General features: G+C 38.3%; 1 protein-coding gene across 3 annotated transcripts; it reads left to right on the top strand.

The window, feature by feature from the left end:
* Positions 1-9: 9 nt before the first annotated feature.
* LOC137295431 (RNA-binding protein lark-like) lies at positions 10-19,460 on the top strand. 3 transcript variants are annotated; one of them, XR_010957565.1, is made up of 10 exons: positions 36-114; positions 836-969; positions 1,570-1,653; positions 2,840-2,919; positions 3,576-3,599; positions 5,133-5,396; positions 7,351-7,386; positions 15,609-15,675; positions 17,426-17,533; positions 19,269-19,460. XR_010957565.1 is itself a non-coding variant. In XM_067826797.1 (9 exons), exons 2-9 carry the CDS (start codon positions 847-849, stop codon positions 11,064-11,066), a joined length of 714 nt encoding a protein of 237 aa, XP_067682898.1. In that variant the 5' UTR covers positions 10-114; positions 836-846; the 3' UTR covers positions 11,067-11,434. The 3 variants fall into 3 exon arrangements, 2 of the variants coding, with proteins under 2 accessions (XP_067682898.1, XP_067682899.1); XM_067826797.1 differs by lacking the exons at positions 15,609-15,675; positions 17,426-17,533; positions 19,269-19,460 and adding exons at positions 7,587-7,616; positions 10,994-11,434 and having other exon boundaries at positions 10-114; XM_067826798.1 differs by lacking the exons at positions 15,609-15,675; positions 17,426-17,533; positions 19,269-19,460 and adding an exon at positions 10,994-11,434 and having other exon boundaries at positions 24-114.
* Positions 19,461-20,073: the final 613 nt, after the last annotated feature.

Below are 20,073 nucleotides of genomic sequence, written 5' to 3'. Positions count from 1 at the left end.
CGGGAGTTGGTTCCCTTGAACATGATTAGGTGGCGCTGAAAACTAATTCAGCGTGGTACGAAAGAAAGATAGGAGAAAGACGAAGTTAGAACGAGGGACAGCAGACGTGTTTGTGTATGTGTCTTTTATATAATGGAGACCAGATATAGAACATAATATCTGAAAAATAAATATCAAAGCTGTCTCACTGCGAAGCTCAAGTGTTGCTGGGACAAGTTTTCGATGTTCACACTTCTGCTGTTTATGGGACTCATCTTTATTTGCGCGCGTTATTTTTGCTCTCCAGTTTTAACTGGTGTTCTTTTGTCGACACAACATAGACCGCATGAACGGAAATAATATCAACAGGAAAATTATATTGTAATCGTTACATCAACACTGATCAATGCAAGACATGTCTGTATGTTTGATTGTCGTTTCCATCGCACAACTCTGTAGCACAAATGTACATTGTTTCATACAATAACTCTCAGAGCACGGATTTCGGCTGTCAAATCCCGCTTTTTTATTATCGTTTTATTCTTATCAACAGATGTTTTTTTTTTCAACGAAAAGCCTAAACCCTCGAAATAATCCAAATAAATAGAATACATTTCAAATGGTGTTACAAGGTGGAACTCTTGCCCTCTCAGATATCTCAAACAGGTCCTGAAGTGGGTTTTAACTAATTTTTGTCATTTTACTTTTCCAGATAACCATGGAAACAGTTTGTACTATGGATGTGGCTTGTCCAGTACAATTTATCACAATGTTCATTGTCATATTATTTCTATACATTATTTTTTCCGTTTTATGTTATTTTTTTTTGTTCTTAATGTTAAAACTTTCTTTCCAGGTCTGTTGAAAATGAGTACAAAGCTGTATGTTGGCAATCTACCTGAGACATGTCGTAAGATAGATCTGGAGACTGTGTTTGCAAAGTATGGAACTGTTGTGGAGTGTGACATTGTACAGAACTACGCGTTTGTGGTAAGATGCTATGCTTTCAAATGGTCAACATTATTCCAGTGGTGACCATGTTTACCAGCCGAAATACTCATGAAGATCTGTTTTAGAATTTGGCTTCTGTAACCTATACTTGTCCTAAGAGGTGACTTAGGGTAGAGTGTGGTTGGGCTTGCTAACTTGGCTGACAGATGTTGTCGGTTCCCATTTGTTCAGATCAATGCTCTGCTGTTCATCACTGTATTGTCTGGTCCAGATTATATACATATGCCACTATACAGCTGGAATATTGCAGAGTGTGGCATAAAACTAAACTCACTCTCTTACTGCAGCATGTTAAGGAGATAACTTTAGTTAGGTCAAGGAATCTAGGTTAATGTTTGAACAGGAAGTTGTTAACATTTTGGAACTAATGCATTGCAGTGCCTCTAGTGTAGAAGTAAAAATATTAAAGAAACAAAAGATAAAAATAGATGAAAGATGTCCTTTGTAAAATTGTTGTGGGTTCTGCATGTTATCAAAGCTGTCATCTTTTAATCATCTTCATTGCAAGTGAGCATCATGTATTGTATTGATTGACAGATTTTTGTGTTTGTAGGCTGCAAGTATGTTCATCTGTTTCAGCATTATGAAAATCCAGATGAAGCAAAGACTGCCGTGGAGATGATCAATGGCTTTGATTTAAGTGGCAGTGCCCTGAAAGTTGAGGCAGGTCATTCTTTCCTTCTAAAGCAGATTGATGAACATTTGAATTTGAACTGTTCCCAGTAACACATTCATTTGTGTCTTCTATCATAATTTCATTGTGACCTTAGAATGATATAATTCTACCTTTTCTAGTCGTAAAGAGATAAAGAGAGTTGTAAAGTCATAATGAGGGTAGGAGCTAGCTATACTTTGTAGAGACGAATGTTTACCTGTGAAGGTCCGGGGTAGAATAGGCCTTCAGCAACCCATGCTTGCCATACAAGGCGACTCTGCTTGTCGTAAGAGGCAACTAATGGAATCTGGTGGTCAGACTCGCTGACTTGGTTGACACATATCATCGGTTACCAATTGTGCAGATTGATGCTTCTGATGTTGATCATTGGATTGTCTGATCCAGACTCGATTATTAACCAACCGCCGCCATATAGCTGGAAATTTCTGAGTGTGGCGTAAAACTAAACTCACCCACTCACTCCTGTCGTGTTTTCAACTACAAGCTCCGTTGCTACTGTTATCAAAACCTTGATATTGAGTTCATATCAGTATCAGGTATATTTCGTCTCTGTTCCTATAGAGGGGCAGTGATGTAGCCTAATGGTTAAAGTGTCCTCTCGTTATTGCTTAAAACCTGGGTTTGATTCCCCGATTCCCCACTTTAGTACAAAGTGTGAAGCCCATTTCAAGTGTTGCCCACAGTGATATTGCTGCAATATTGCTTAATGTGACATAAAATCATACTCACTCACTCACTGATCTGTAATTTCTGTGGGTCAGAAAATGTCCCTGCTGATTTTGGTCATGAATGGTTGGACATACCATCACTTGCAATGTCAGACCATCACTGGCTCTCTGTGTACATGGCTGGCATGGGTAGCCTCCATGACCAGTATTTGCAGTGATCAGGATGTTGATTGAATATTACTGTCTTCATTCTTTCTCTCATTAACTCAACCCATGAAGGTACGGGATAGTACTAATTTTCAGTACCCCATGCTTGTCATAAGAGGTGACTAACAGGATTGGGTGGCCAGACTTGCTGACATGGTTGACACATGCTATCATAATCCACTTGTGTCGATCAATGCTCATGCTGTTGATCACTGGATTGTCTTGTCCACACTCAATTATTTACAGACTGTTCGTTCACTCCCTCCCTCCCTCCCTCACTGATTTCTTCTTGTTACAGCTGTCTCATAGCAAGGTCCGACAGAAAGCTGGGATGGGAGGCAAGGGAGACTGCTACAGATGTGGGAAGGAAGGACACTGGTAAGGGTATTTCTACATTTTTTAGCCAGTTTATTGAAAGCATGATAAAACATCTTTCTGGGAGACTGTTTACTTGTCTTGCTGGCATAAACTAACAAATATTTCCCTGCACAACATGGGACATCAGAGGCTTAGTTTCCAATTCCCTGTGCATTGTTACCTCCCCTTGTCTTGCCAGATGGAGATGATAATCTTAATCATCTTAAACACAAAATAGTTTTGTATTCTCCACTTACTGCCCTCTGCTAAACTATGTATTCAGCAGTGTTTGTACACACATCCTGATTCTTGTTACTGTGGTATCTCATGAACTGTAGTACCCAGTATATTCAAATTTGGTGACAGCCTACATTAGGCAATTACACAGACACCAGTTAGTTTGGGTGACCTTTACCATGTAATTCATGGTCATGACAACGTTTCGACCACTTTTCAAAACTTGTGTTAACACATTGTCTAATAAAACATATCACCCAGTGACTTTAGTTATGTCAACAGCCTACATTGGGTGATTTCGCAAACGCCAGTAATTTCGGGTGAAAATTGCAATATTAGAGGCAAACACTCATTTTAACATGTTTGTTGTTTTTCTTTGAGTTTGGTTGAACTGGTAAATATTACATGAAATCATGCCTCTGAATTCTTTTCCGTTTCAGGTCGAAAGACTGTCCAAGAGGACCGTAAGTACTAACAGGCACCTTGAGTGACATTGTTTTGATCAAGCCATATCAATATCTGAAAATGAAATTGTGACAAAATGTACTTGTTTAGCAGTATACCTTCTCCATTTATGAAACATATATAATCTTTGGGATAACAGTTTTTTTTGTAAAGTACAGATTCTAGTACTTTTTCAAGTTTCAGAATCTGTACTTTACTGAGCAAGTGTTATCCCAGATATAATATGTTACATTTGATCACTTTCTAATGGCAGTGTCTATTCATTAACCAAGTCCATGTTTTGTTTAGTTGTGACTCTGATTCTAAACTCACTCTTTAATAATTCTCCTCTCACATTGCTTCAGTTGTTCAGAGTTACTCACCCAATGTATTCTTGGAACAGTAGTGTGTTTGCATTATACCTTGCTCATTGGTGTCACCAAGCCATTTATACTCCCACAAAAAAGTTATGGAACTCAAAGTTTCAATTTGGATAGGAAGTATAAGTGATTGTGGTAGATTCTGTACGAGTGTGTGCAGAAATAAAGTTATAAATATGTAGTCCAGATGTTTTGCGCGTGAAATTTTCAGTAGAATCCTGAATCATGTTAAAATTTATTGTTTGTCCATATGTTGCGGTTTTAAGGTACTTTTAAAAATTATGTAGATCAGAATCTATGCGTCCAAAACATGCATGCAAAATATGTTTTGCGTGGTTTTATTATTTTTCTTGCATGAAAATGCAGGTTTTTGTGTTAACGCGAACACTGTCTTGACAAACTTTTCAAAAGCAGACATATGAACACACCACCATTTCTCCTTTTCACCACTCCTAAACATGATGCTATATGATGTTTATGCATTAATTGTTTTACAGTCATCTTGCACTACACAGTTGTTAGTGTTGGTTCTAGCCATTTTATTTTTTTTGTATTTATTTATATTTTTTAGTGAAGATTGTACACATGCAAATTCCACATGACACACCAATTACTGTACAAGTACTCCACACACTAATCTGTTAATTACTGTACAAGTACTACAAACAACTACGGTATTAAGGAAGTGCACATGGACATGTATTATTATTGATATCAATCATACATTGAAAATGAAGATCCCCTACGTTTTTTTAAGATTTTATATATTGTTGATTATTTCGTCCCATCAAGATTGGACTCAACCTGACTTGAGTACTAGAATAGTACTTTACGGAGAAAGTCCAGAGCTCCAGATAAGCTTTGATCGTGAGGGTTTGATGCCCATAGTTTTGAAACTAAGTCTGTATTTCAAATTTCAAGTGGGTGTTTATAGTTCTTTTTACCTGTCATATTTTTTTAATCTGGGGCTTCATTTCAAATATTGTGTAGATCAATGCTCATACTGTTGATCACTGGATTGTTTGATCCAGACTCGATTATGTACAAACCATTGCCGGAATATTGCTTAGTGTGGCATGAAACTAAACTCACCCACTCATTCCAATCTTTGACACCACTTATTAGCAGTTAATATGTCTGTTTACCTCAAATAACCGTGACAGTATGTTTCAGTGTTAGAGGTCGTGGAAGGCCCCCTCTTGGACCAAGACGAGGTTTTGACCCATATGAAAGGCCCTACAGGGATCCTTATGCAGATCCATACTATCGAGACCGTTACCTACCACCACCTCCACCAATAGATCGATACAGGCCGTATGCTGACCCATATGATCGACGTCCACTTCCCCCACCCCTAAGGGATCCATACTACAGAGCCAGAGATCCCTATGAGAGGCCCCCACCAGAATACTATGGCAGGAGGTCACCACCCCAAAGGTAAGCCTCTGTCCATCTTGTTGAAGATGGCAAAATTAGTGGCATTGTCAACATGGTTAGAGGACTCTGTTAAAGATTATGAAATGGCATCATGTTTACATGATCAACTTTAGGTCCCACCCACAGTGAATCACATATGATGTTGCCAAGGATAATAATAATAATAATAATAATAATAATAATAATAATAATAATAATAATAATGCATTCCAAGGTTGTTGGACACAATTCGAAATTTGAAGTTGATTTTGTTGATGGCGATGTACTGCTGGACGGTACAGTGATGGGAGTAAACCAGGTGAAGTCTTTCACCAAGTCTGCCCAGAGTCGGTCCTTTGTGGAGAAGCTGTCTGAGAAGCCATTGCATCGTGTGTGTATATGCAGTGTGTGGAACAGAACAGCAATCCAAGCGACTCCTTCGCCTGGATGAAGTCGGCTGGTCTCAAATGTGAAACTGAGGGCTTCCTTTTTGCTGCTCAGGACCAGTCACTTCCCACTCGAAATCGCCAGAATGTGATTCTTAAAGAAAACATCAATATGAAATGTCGTCTTTGCAATCAATTTACAGAGACTGTCCAACACCTTGTCAGTGGATGCCCTTCCTTGGCACAAACAGCATATCTTAAAAGACATGATGGCATGGCTCGCTGCTTTTATTATCGTCTCCGCCATGCCTGTGGCTTTGACTCCGAGGTCCATCCATGGTATGACCCTGAACATGTCCAAGCCGTCCTGGAAAATGATGCTTTTAAACTTCTCTGGAATAGGCCAATATACAGCCTGAGACGAATTCCAGCCAACAAACCTGATCTTGTCCTTTTTGATAAAACCAATGAAATTATTTATATCATTGAATTTTCTGTCCCTTTTGACAGCAATGTGATTGGCAAGATTCAGGAAAAGCATGATAAATATGCGGACCTCGCCTTTGAAATGTCTCGCTTGCATCCCAAGTACACTGTCGTCAGGCTCCCCATTGTTCTCGGTGCCCTTGGTTTGGTACCTCCTGATCTCTTGGCGCAGATCAGGAGAGTGCCCGGGTTCTCCACCGGGAGCACAGCCCTTCTGACAATCTGGGTAATGCAGAAGGCTGCAGTGTTGGGGAGCCTCCATATTCTCCGGAAAGTTCTTGGTGGGTTCGACTAGGCAGTGTTTCCTGGGAGAAGTCCCATTCGCTGTCTGGGCTGCGTGTAGAGGGGGCGAGGGCCCTGAGCTGATGATGAGCTTGACCAGCCTGACTGTGCCAGGATCACCCGAACCCTCTCTGCTGCATTTTCATTCTAATCTGTAAAAAAAAAAAATAATAATAATAATAATATGTACATTTATAATGCACCAAACTCCACTCTCGAGGTGAATGCTCATAGTGTTAACAGTCAAAGCAGGCATTTTATTACCCCAGATAACCCAAGCTGCCTGCTAGGCACTACAAGGTTATAGTCACATGACTTATTCCTCCGGGTACTCATTTTCTGCTGGGGGAACAGAGGCAATTTTGAACAAACTCACTTGCCTAAGGTGAGACCACATGCATCATGTGCTTCGTTGTGGGGCAGGACTGGAGTCCTAGAAACTCTCAGACGTTAAGCTTCCAGTTCCAGTCACCCATCCGAACACTTTACCTGCTCCCATTGTTGCTTAAATTCACCTGATTGTGACTTGAGCTTTATGCACAGGGCCCCACGCCACCATAGGATTTGATAGGTTCCCAATTGCTCTGATTGATGTTCATTCTGTTGATGACTGGATGGTCTGGTCAGTAAATCAGTTATTTACAGATCGCCGCCATATAGCTCAAATATAGTTGAGCGTGGCGTTGAAGTAAACCCACTCACTCACTGTTATTATTATTGCCACTTTTGGAAACAAAGATCATTTGTAAAAAATTGATTGTTTCCCTCCCTCCCTTCCTCCCACCTCTTGACCAAACGTATGTCGTTACTTGCTGTTTCAGGAATACCTATTATGACAACTACTATGCCCGGAGTCGGTAAGTATTTCTCTACTTATTGCAGGAGCCTTTGTGTCTAATGGACCTCTTTGACCGTGTGTATCAACACTCAAAGTGTTGCCTATCCAGCCCAAATTCAAGTCGATAAAAATTCTATCAGTCATGCACAGAAGAATGACTGTGCATTAAGTGATAAACAAATGTTTTTTGACAATATTTTGTTTTCATTATTTTGGTAGCAATGTTTCCAAAATAGGCCAGTCTCCAAAGTAAGTGCGACTTTTATGACCTGTTTGTTATGTTTGAGACATTTTGCCGCATTATTGCTTCAGTTTGAGTGTTGTAATGTCCAGCTTCTACACACTGCAGATATCATGGAAACAATAATTGTGTTTTCCATGTCTGAGAATATGGAAGTTGAAAATATGGGAATTCTTAGTTACCAAACTGATGTGTCATGCAAATTAGACTAGATCTTATTGCCAGGAGAATAAAATACAAGAAAGAATGCAGCACTTGACCAGGCACTGTGCCTAAGTGACTACTCTTTTGGGAATTTTTGAAAGCAAAAGAGATGTCTTGGTTCTAGTAAATAATGTTTTGCAGTAATAAAGCCAGACCAATTATATTTCTTATTTTACAAAGTTTTGTTCACAGAAAACAGAAAGGCAGTAGGAGGGTTAATAATCGACAGTTAAAGTAATATTCCTTTTCAATACTAATATTGGTTTTGAAAAGGCAATTTATGAAGTGTGTATATGAGGCAAAACACAATCTATATTCTTACGAGTTGTTTACTTGTAAGTTTACAGTTTGTATGGAAGCACTGAAGGGACAACATACTAACGTAAGCGCTCAAGGTTCTAACTTGTGCGTTCAACATACTAACTCAAGATAAATTTTATATCCTCAAGTCCCTTCAGTGGTTCCGTAGTTTTAGCCAATGGAAACTTGAAGATTTTCTTTTTCTTATTCTTGAAAAAAATATGACTGACGGATCAGTAAACCAAAAAATAACAAAATTGGTCTGGTCTAGTAAAAGGACATCAGTAGTTTCTTTCCTTAAAATGTAGTGGTGTAATTAAATTGAAGAAATTACTAATCAGCTTACAGCTAACCAACACAGTAATCACTTACGGCTTTTGATACAAAATAGTCCTTTTTTAGCAGTTTGATTGTAATGTACCAGTGATTGGGATAGAAAGCTTTGACAATTTGCAATTTTCAGGAATATAAGCCATTTTCTGAATTAGAATGGGCCACTGCCTTTGTATCAATTGTAAACTTCAAAATTTTGATGGGCCATTTTTCATTCTAATGTGCAAAATGGCCCATGGCCCTTGCCTTTCCCAGTACCTGATGTACACATGGTTTCTAAACTGCTTTGATCTAAATTTCTTGGATGTTCTTTTTAAGTCCAATTTATTTTTTATGATTTAATCTTGCGTTTATTGTTTTTGATGCGAAAGATCAAACTTGCAAAGTTGGCTTTTTCCATCTGATTTTAAGGAATGGTTCCTTGTCTCAGAAAATGAAACCTGTGCCATTGGTTTGGCAGAGCTGCCATCCTTAATGAATTTAACAAGAGCTTTTCAAATAATGGACACTGAGACTTTCCAGTTCAGGGATGGAAATTATTGGTGCCATCCCTCTGATGGCACATCTAAAATTGAAATGGCACAGTTAATTTCTTACCAGCGTGCCTTTATGGCACACTTGATGTTTTCGAAAGTGCATTAAAGCTTGTTTTCACCGTATTATCTTTAGATGGTTTAAAGTGACATTATGAACAATGACTAGTGATAAATATACACATCAGACAGACAGCTAATAATGATCAATGTCTTTTCAAAGTTTGAGACCAGTAAAGAATCAAATATACATACCTACCACTGTTACCTATGATTTATTCACTTCAAGTCATATAATGATTTGAAGTTCAGTTGAATAGACCATGAATTTATGGCACACCTGAAACTAAAATGGCACACTTGCATTATCATGACAGTGCCCATGAGGCACGTTTGAAAAAAACTTAATTTCATTCCCGGCAGTTTATGAACTTTACAATCAAATTTGTGAAAGGCTTAGTCCATTGTTCATAGTAGATATACTCATAGAAATGAATAAGGGAATACATGGAAGTACAAGTGTTCCCATATATTTCAAAGGTTTCTGCACAAGGTTTGTATTGTACTGTGTGTGAAATTCTGGCAAGAAATAAAAGAACACTTGTACTCTCATGTGTTCACGTATTCGCTTTCCCATGCATATATACGTTTGATCAGATTTTGGAATTGTGAAGTAATTTTGGGTTGTATTGATGAAAATAAAATTCAGTTTAAAACCATTTTGCAACCTTATTTACATGTTAAGTTGACATCTTAGGTTAGCATGGCTGTTGAAGGTGGCATATTTTTCTGTTCAGAGTTTTGTCCCTTAGCTGTGCCAATTTACCCGTGTTAAAGACACAGATTGCTTTTATTACTTTACCTGGTCTGCCAACAAACCTGTGCAAGAATTTCCTAAAAGTTGCATATCAACCATCCTCAATAATCTCCAGGTTCCGATAAATCTCCACAAGCACCCTGGATTCAGCCAAGAGGTAATAAAATCGTACTCAGCCGTAGATGCATCCAGAGTATTATTTAGAGTTTTGTAACTTATACCCTGGAGATTATCAAGGATGCATGTCAACATCAACCTGACATGTTTTGCAAGAACTGAAATACAAAGGTGCATCAAGCCAGACTCCCATCCTCACTCACTTGTTCTTCTTTGATATTGGCCTTGGCTGCCATATTGGTTTATGGAATTTTTTAATTTTTCAGTTTACAAACTTGCTTTGATTAAATTCAGTAGTTTTAAGGCTTCAGTTATGCAAATCTTTATTGAATTCTCATTCTTTTTATTTGTTGGTTGATTTGCAAATTTATTTCAAAGTGGCATTATTACCTGTATGTATCTGAGCTATTGATAGTATGAGTCATTTCTTGCTTTGTGGTCATTGAAACTTTTGAAAAAAACAGATCCCAAGCACTAATTTATAGCTGGAAAATCATGACTAGATAGTTTACGCTTTATGATATTTTAAACTCGTAAAAATGTTCCTGCTAGTTTCAAAAATATGTTCTTCTCACATGAAACCTCATGAAATCCAATTTGATGAAGGTATGGAAATGGTCATATTGTTGCACTGCTGATGATAAATTTGTCTTCAACTTAAAGATCTGGATGCAGACAGGGATCGGCCGTTACATAAAATTTGAATTGTCTTTTAAGTTGGCAAAGAAGAACATTCATTATTATGTTAGTCTAGTACCACATAACCAGTCCTAAATTTCATTTGGTTCAGTTTCTAGATTGTATCATAGTTTTTTATTTGGCTTCAATAATGAAGAAGTGTGGTGGTTTTCACTGATCTAGTTTCATGCTTTTTGAGTTGACTTTCCCTAAGGAAGTAAGTGAGGTTTCATCTCAACTCTTGCTCAGTTGAAGTGAAAGGTTTATCAGTATTGTTGCATTTAGCCCTAGAAAGAAATTTTCTATTACAAATTCCTTGAAGTTCTAGGACCGTAATATGTATGCCCCCTGTGATGCTGTCATACAAGCGTTCCAATGGTCTTTTCTTGATTTGCACGTGCAGTTTCCCACCACATCACCCGTCAGAAGCGAGTCGGTCATCTCCTCCGAGAAGTCGCGTGCCTGGTCCATACTGACATAGTCGGGCGCAAAGATTTAACGTGACGAAGAATTTGCGATGAATGCATCAGGACTTTGCAGAAAGGAGCTCCGAGTGATAAAATACTTAAACTCTTCAATACGGACATATTGCGTCTCGCACAGCTAGCTCTTGACACCAGTACCCATGAACAATTATTACTTCATGCTTTTTAGCAATGGCGGTCGTGGTAATAATTTCGGTAGATTCATAAACTCGCCTTTCATTACTTTCATGTTGTTACAAGTCGCCAGTGTTGTCCTCATTATAATTATATATTTCATACCAATCGTGTTGACTACTTTTCATAGTTATGTATTAAATTCGCTGCGTTTTTTCTGTAATAAATCGGACACCATTGATATTTGAGAATATCTGCGATTGTTATATGTGTGATGTTTAATATTTAAGCATACGTTTGCTTCTTACACGGACCTTCTTCAAGGGTACATTTCAAAGCGGTTCGTGATACCATCCGTTTCAAGACTACACGTGCCTACATTCCTCAAGAGTGTAGGTCTTTGTGTACTTCATTTGACTCTTATGCAGAAGGTAGCCTAGTGGTTAAAACGTTCATGCCAAAGACCCAGGTTTGATTCCCCACATGTGTACAATATATGAAGTCCATTACTGGAGTCCTTGGTGTGATATTGGTGGAATATTGCTAAACTTAACCTACAACGACCGTGACTCATTTGCATTTAAGATCATTGTTTCATATCATCTATACTGATGAGAAGAAAATATTGCAGCATTTTGATGGAAAAAAGCAAAATGAAACATGTTTTGAAACAGCTACCTCTTTGCCATGTAGAACAAGTTACCAGATACTGTTTTGCTTTATTAAACTTTACTTGTTTTTGCCATGATGAAGTTTATACCATATTTGAAAAGTTCTGGTTTCAAGTGAACTGTTTCGATTGCTTTTTTCTAGATAGTTAGTTCCCTTATAACCTAGATGCCTCAACATGGGTAGAATTTCTCTGTATGGTCTTTAAATTAGTCACATCTGTTTAACCATATGCTAACAGGCCTTTGGTATAGTCCGTTTGGCTCAAAAACATATCCATGAATTACAGTCTAACTCGGAAACTAATGAACATAATATACTCAATGAAACACTGATCATAATCAAAACATCATACCAACTCTGTGAGGCTTTTACAGAATTTTTGTGGCAAAAATTAGAAAGTTGTTTTACAAACAATCGTTAAAATATTGATACAGTTCACTATTTGTTATGAGGGAGGAGTGCTAAGAAAGGAACAGCCAGGTGTGCAAGAAAGGATAGTGACGGCACAGCACAGTTTAATGAATAAATAACTTTGTCGGCAATTGTACACATGCTTCTTGAGCACCTGGCTGTCCCTTCCTCTTTTCGACCAAACGGGCTATAACTGGTGGAATTGTTTCTCTTATAATTAACAAAATTTTCTGTACAGTGGTCAGTAGAATTTAAGCTCTTCAAGATCAATGGTCCAGACTTTCAGCTCACCTGGTCTAAAGGTCCAAATCAGTTTTCTGCTTTGTGTGCTTACCACAGAGAGTAACTTCATTAACTTCTCACATGCGTGACATGCGTGAGTGTGAAGATTTAAGAGGATGTCTGTTGTATAAAGTGGACTCTTTCTAAACACTCATCCAAGTATTCCATCAGTCCCAGCATTTATTCCCAGTCAAGGAAAAAACACCTGTCTACTTCAGATACCAACACACAGTACTGGTCCTAATCTCCAATATCCACTCAAAATACTGGATTGTATGGTCAACTTAATGACGTTGTGGTCAGATAGTTCAGAGACCACTGAGGTGTAGTGAATAGCTTCAAAAATTGATGGCAAGAAGAAATATTGTAGTTATATTTGAGCACTTGAAAACTTAAAAAAATTCAATTCCAAAGTTAGCATTTCGACGACCAGCCTCTGCATGGGATTGAAGGTTTCTCAATTTTGCCTGCCGAGGGCAGTAAGTATCCTAGATAATTGTGTGAGACTAGGCAGCATTTCACATCCAAACTCTTCACATGACATTTGATAATTCACTGCATATTAGGGCCAAATTAAATGTACATTGTGAGTAAGGTGCTTCTTCTTGACATTGTTGCACGGCAATGTTGTAGGTTGATAGATGTTTGGCTAGGATTGGAAGACACAAGTTTGAGGAGAGACTTGTTCTCTGGCATCCTATGCATGACACTGTGTGGGGAGTTTTGGTAATAACTAGTGTTGTAATAAACCATCGAACTATTGATGAATTGTATTTGTTGAGTCTCTGATGACACTTAATCGATGGTTGAAGCAAAAAGCTACTGATGCATCAGTAGTATGTGTGACTGTTGATAGTTTAGAAATTAACTTCCGTTGAAAAATGGGCATTGCAAACTACATGAAGTACATGATTTGTTCACTTTGGTTTAGAGTTATTTGTCCCTGTTACCTCTTAAACCAACATGGTGACCCAACAGGGTGTGTGACTCAGCATTTGAAAGTGTAAATGGCAATAAGTTTATGCTTTATGTATTTACTTGATCTGGGTTTCAAGTTGCATGTCAGTTATTGTAACAGAGTTGTCTCCTCTTCAATAGTCACCCTTACTGTCCTTAGTAATAACATAGGTCCCGAGTCATATATGCTTGTCTCTTTGTGGTTTATGTGAGGTATGAATACATTCATCCTGAGAAACTTACTCGTATCTGCCTGTGGGATTTCCATGTAAAAGAAATTGGTACCCCGGTACCTTAATTAAATAGACTGTACAGTCAAACTCACCGAATCACTGATTGCATGACTCTTTTACTGAATTAACCCAATAGTAGAATGATGTTCATTATGTCAATCTGTAGATTGTCTGGTTCATATTAAATTGTTTACAGACAGGCTGGAATATTACAAATGTAAAGACGTGTAGGGTTGAAAGAAAGATTTCAGCAATGCTCAGATGCAAGAATCCGAGGATGTCCAACTTAATGTTCTCAGGTGGGTAGTAGTCTCCTTTGTGAAGGATAGGCAAGTCATCCAGAATACTGTTTGGGGAATTTTTCAAAACCAAAGCTTTTCTATATTCAGTGGTTTCAGCTCACTTTGACATTTTCACAGTATTTCTTATGTTTCCTGATAACAAGTAAAACATTACTTTTGGGTGTGAGAATTGAGGTGATTCAGACGTAGATTTATTGTGGGTTAGGGTTAAGGTTCTTTGACTGTGCTGAGCCATACTTGCTTGACTTAAGTATCTCCACTCCATGGGACAGTGGTTTTCTATAAACCACTGTGAAATCTTGTTTGACCCCAAATTAGTTTGCTGGATTAAAACTCTCACATTGGTTAATGAAAGGAAGAGGATGCAGGTCCATGTCTGTCTACTGGATATATGCATCAACAATATCTCCAGGATATACATTCCGATGATCCTCCATTATATGCTTGATGCATCTACAGTTCATCCCGATAATTTTACTACTTACCTTTGCTAGCTTCATTAATTCTCACAGTAACTAATGAGCCAAGTTACGACCGAGCTTGCCCGTGTCAACAAAGATAACGGTTGCAGCTGCGAAGGTTTCCAGTCACAGTGCGACTCAGATTTTGGGGAACTCATACCGACTAATGGACAGGTCCGAAACCTTTTAAAAATATGCAAGAACTTCTATCTTTTGTCTTCCCTAGTTTAATCAGTTAGGTAATTTATGAATTGTTGTTAGTACGCTCAACTTCCCAGTGTAGACACCGGATTGGATAAAAATCCATCCAAGGGAGGTTATAAATTCAAAGGGCCGATGCATCCAGGGTATAGTGGAGATTTATCAGAACATATACCCAGGAGATATTGAGGTTGTTTGATATGTAAAGTTTTGAAGATACGATAGGGAGATTATTCCCATAATCTTGTGCTTTCTATATGTACCTTTCAAAATGAAATCGCCGAATGTCATACCCGTGAAGATCTGAGTTAGAATTAGTTGCAGAAACCAGTGCTTTTTATAAGACGCAACTAATATGGTCAGACTTGGTGATTTGGTTGACACATTGTATCCCAGTAGCGTAGATCAATGTTCATGCTGTTAATCACTGGATTGTCTGGTCCAGACTGGATTATTTACAGACTGCTGCCATATAGGTGGAATATCACTTAATGCAGCGTCAAACAACAAACCAGACTTCGTTCATTTATACTAAAAACTACCGTGAGACCAAAATTTGTATTTGGGCATTACATGTGTCATTTAGATTGGGGTGATTCACAAACATGCACATTCTTAGATGAACAGTGTCAATATCTGTTTCATCTGAGTTACCTGATAATGCTTACAAAGCTTCGCTGAAGATTATTTTTTTCAAATGATGCAGACAGTACGGACAAAGCATTCATTACTTTCTGCCTTTATTTGGCAATTCTTGGAAAAGAGCCACCCACTGGAAGACCAGTTGCCTTTTTACATGTTTTGCATCAAGAATTTCATTTGCAGAAGACCTGTAATAGACATTTGTGCAAGAGAGACCCATTATTGATATAACATTGTAACTGTGACTTTGTTTTGTAGCTGAAAACATCGCAAATCCTGTGTGAAAAGAATGAAGTGGACTTCAAGAGGGAGACATAACAGTGTGGTATGTGTGTTTAATTTGTTCAGAGGCCTTTTCTCTTTCACCTGTCTCCCTTGCACTTTCTGTGCTGACATACTGTTCAAAGAGGCTGTGGGATAGCCCCGTGGATAAGGTGTTGGCTAGTCACACTGCAGACTCGAACTCTATTTCCCACATTGGTATAATGTGTGAATATCATTTCTGGCAACCCTGCTGTAATATTGGTGTAAGATTGCTAAAAGTGGCATAAAACTCAACTCACTGACTATCAAAATATGGCAATGCCCAGAATGTTACAGCATCCTATTCATTATGTAGGGTTGTCATATGCCTAGGGCTGTAACGATTCACCCAGACCTCAATTCAATCATTTTCGATTCGATTCTTCAAACAAATGAAAACATCAGATGTCATTTAAAGGTCACATGCAACCAAAAAATCAAGCATAATTAAAACACAGTTATCACTTGTTCATGATATATAAAATGCATTACTGATTAAGAAAAGACAAATAATACAATTATAAGCATTATAATCACAAATCAAAAGTGCAATATTTTGTTAATGGGTTTACCTCCCTCGAAACGAAACAGCCGCATTACCGAACCCAGTCAGAGCCAGTGAGTGTGCACTCAAGTGTAATAAAGCTTTTACACTGGCCACTGTTTCCTTTGCTGATACGCTTAGCCGGCTCTTCGTTCATGGCTTATAAGCCTGATAGGTGTTAATCGCATATGGCGAGTGATTGAAGTTGTGCATTGCATTTTGTCATTAGCAGACAGACATGCAGACTATGTACATATAAGTGTCAATAAACTAGAGTTTTCTCTATGACAGACTCTGCTTATCACAATCAACATGGTTTTTATCAATGTAACGAGTACATTATTTACTTGTTTGTGTACACAACCAAGACAGACTACTGCTCTCTACTTCATACTTCGGGCAGGCATACTATTTTAAGCTCCGTGAACCTATTCACTGCACATGCATTATGAGTGTAGTGCAGTATATTTGTTGAAACCACTTTTTCCCCCCCAGTGCTTGGTGAAAATTAGTGAATCAGTAGAACTGCAATTTTTTTTTTTCTTCACATTTTCCAACTTCATAGGTTGTATTGGCAGTTTTAATGATTTGTTTTGGTAAGTGCATACCGAATCTGCAAAGATGTGTATTACGTTGCATGTGAACTTTAACTCTCAAGAGTCAGCTTTTTTGTGTGTGTGAAACCCATCATTAACTTGGCAATGTCTATTAACCACACATCTCACTGGATATTCCGCTGGGCAAATCACATCACATTGCGCCATATTTTAGCGCCCGAACTGCACTAGTTGAAGTCAAAATTACCTACTGGCTGTGTGGAAATAATTTAAACAGGTATTCAAAAAACGTATCAAAATACTGGTTGTCTTTGTCGTTGAACTGGAAGCTGGCATTGGGAATGGAGGCGAAGAATGATATGATATGCCACAGTGCCCTTAAAATGTTAAATAAAATATAAATGTAAGTATTCAACATGGGGTTGGAAATCTGAGAGCACAACCCCGTGAAGAAATAGGTGTATACCTTTGATGGTGGCGATATTGTATTTTGACATGAAAAATATTTTGCGAAACAAAGCAAGGGATGTACAGTCCTAACCTTAGCTTGCTTTGCTCGCATATAAGAAATCTTGACATTTTCTCTCTCTTGCACAACCGTGTTTGCACTACAGTTTGCCTGTGTCTGAGCTTTGAGCTTACCCTGTTTGTTTTGTTGAATTGTGCTTCAGGTGTTGACGATGAAGTGGAATAAACGTGATCACTGAAGATGGTCAACTAGAGTTCAACAAGCTGCAGTCCTCTGGTGTCCCTTTGGTGCAATACAAAATTCCAGAATGGTAATTTCCACTAGACTTGGAATGTCTTTGAAATCTCCTTGTCAAACAGTAAAAGATCAGGAAATAATGCTCACTATGTTGTGTAGTGAAGAAATCCATGTTCTGCAAATTATTTAGCTTATTCAGTCTGAGTAAACCTAGTCTCAGTATTATTCGGTACACTGCTTATACTGAGTCTAACAAACCTTTGTAGAAGGTTGTGTCGGCTAAACTTTTCAGTTGACCAATCAGAACAAAGCTTACCAAATGGTGAAACTATTACAAACCTTTTGAACTTTTACCTAAAAAAAAATAGTACCCAAATGATTCCAAATGGTATTTGCGTCCACCATCACTTCCTTATGATACACATGGATCATGCCACAACCGTGAGTAAACAGAAATTGAAAATGGTGTTTTTGTCAAGGTTGAAGGAAGTCCCGCGAAATGCTAACCAGTAGTCGTTCTCAGATTGGTTAAATCTGGTCGTCCCCCTCGCATTTGATTGGACGGTCACAGGTCACTCGACCCGTGAAGGTCCAGGGTAGAACTCGCCTTCAGCAACCCATGCTTGCCCGAAAAGGTGACTATGCTTGTCGTAAGAAGCAACTAACAGGATCGGGTGGTCAGCCTTGCTGACTTGGTTGACACATGTCATCGGTTCCCAGTTGCGCAAATCAGTGCTCATGTTGTTGATCACTGGCTTGTCTGGTCCAGACTCGATTATTTACAGACTGCCACCATACAGCTGGAATGTTGCTGAGTGCGGTGTAAAACTAAATTCGCTCTCTCACTCACAGGTCACTCAAAGGTTAACTGACGCAGCCTTCTAGGGTTTGTTCGACTACATATAGCAGTGTAACGAATAATACTGAGCCAAATTTTACTCAGACTATTAGTTCAGTCAAAGTAACAAGGGAAATGTTATTGTTGAGCAAGCTGAAATAATTTTAGTTTGAACCTAGTGACTAAACAGAGTTTGGTTTTTGAAGAAAATGTTAGTTTTGCTGGCATATAGTCACTGATTAGTTGTGCCATATAGTCAGGTGCTATACCATGCTGCTCCTTAGGTATAGAGAATCTCACCCAGGTGTCACCTGATATTAAATAAATCAACATGATTTAATGAAGTAACAAATATCTGAGGCTTGCTGAGGAAATTTTTACCTTTATCAATAAGTGTTAGTTAATATCATTAGACACAAGAGTGAGATTCTATTTATCATCCAAAGTCATTCTTCATTAGTTTTCAAAGAAAACTTTACATCTGTGAACACAGTGCTGCCATTAGATTTGCAGTGCAGCAATGTAATCGCATTGTGACTTCATGGCGTCATTGCATTGTCAGGGCATTATGTAAAATCTACTGTCAAAATGGTATCTCCAAGGAGGTATCCTCTCATTTGTGTGATGACAAATGCTTTTACATTATATATAGGTTCTGTTTCAATCTTAAGCTCAGATTTTTGTGGTTTATATGGTTGTTTTGGGCTGGTAGATACCCAAGTGGATAAAGTGTTCACTCGTCACAGTGAAGACCAGGATCAATTCCCCACATGCGTACAATGTGTGACGCCTAAAACCTGACTTACTTTGTTTTTGTCCAGGCACAGGTTTGAATGTATCAAACTTGATATTAAATTATTTCAAAAGTGCCTGCGCTCTTGGACCACTGGAGCAGGGCATGTCTATCCTTGGATCGTAGCTTGCATAATCATTGTCTCCATTGTTATTTAGTGATGCTTTTTTCTTGCAGACTGTCAAGTATGGAGCTATACAACTACTGGCTACTGAATGATGGACAAGTGCTTTATGAAGGAAGACCTTGCATGAACAAGAACATTTGGTGACCACTGGACATTTGATGCTGCTTGATTTCTAACTTAAAAATTCATTTGTGTATTACAAGCTGTCCAGCACCTCTGAAATAAAGTTACACAAAAGAAAACATTCTTTATATGTGCGATTTGCAAGTTTACCAGGTATCTTTTGATGATATCAAGAACAGGCTCAACAAATTCTGATATCTGTAAAGATGCAGATTACCTTTGGTTCTCAGTGCTTGTTACTAGAGGTGACTGACTGCGTAGATTGATGCTCATGATGTTGACCATGGGCTTGTCTAATTAAGACAGTTGTTGTGACTTATATGTATCGGGAATTATATGTCAGTATGGCAATATCATGCTGTGGGAGGACACCAGTGAGTGAGTTGAGCTTTACAGTGCCCTTAGCAATATCAGTGATCAGTCAGTTCAGTGATCAACAGCATGAACATTGATCTACACAACTGGGAACTGATGACGTGTCAACCAAGTCAGTGAGCCTGACCACCTAAGAGGGGATATCAAAAAGTAGTGATCCTCACTATATTTTTTATGTCTAATATTTGGAAAGTTTTCATTTTGTTTTGAAGGGATCATTAGCAAAGCCATGTCCAAAGTTTCACATGTGGGTAATGTGATTCATGATAGATACATCATCACAACACATTGGGGTATAATATTTGTAAAATAATTGCAGAAAATGAAAACAATGTCATTTGGTAACTCTTGGATAAT

This window comes from Haliotis asinina, chromosome 8 (genome assembly GCF_037392515.1).
Source record: "Haliotis asinina isolate JCU_RB_2024 chromosome 8, JCU_Hal_asi_v2, whole genome shotgun sequence".
Lineage (NCBI taxonomy): Eukaryota > Metazoa > Mollusca > Gastropoda > Lepetellida > Haliotidae > Haliotis > Haliotis asinina.
This window is presented reverse-complemented; position numbering and strand designations above follow the sequence as displayed.

Bases quoted from the DNA above. Each gene is read 5' to 3' on its own strand.
- LOC137295431 (XM_067826797.1), top strand. From the start codon at position 847: ATGAGTACAAAGCTGTATGTTGGCAATCTACCTGAGACATGTCGTAAG. The intron at 970-1,569 runs GTAAGATGCTAT...CATCTGTTTCAG, and splicing joins TACAGAACTACGCGTTTGTG to CATTATGAAAATCCAGATGA. The intron at 7,617-10,993 runs GTAAGTGCGACT...TTGCACGTGCAG, and splicing joins AAAATAGGCCAGTCTCCAAA to TTTCCCACCACATCACCCGT.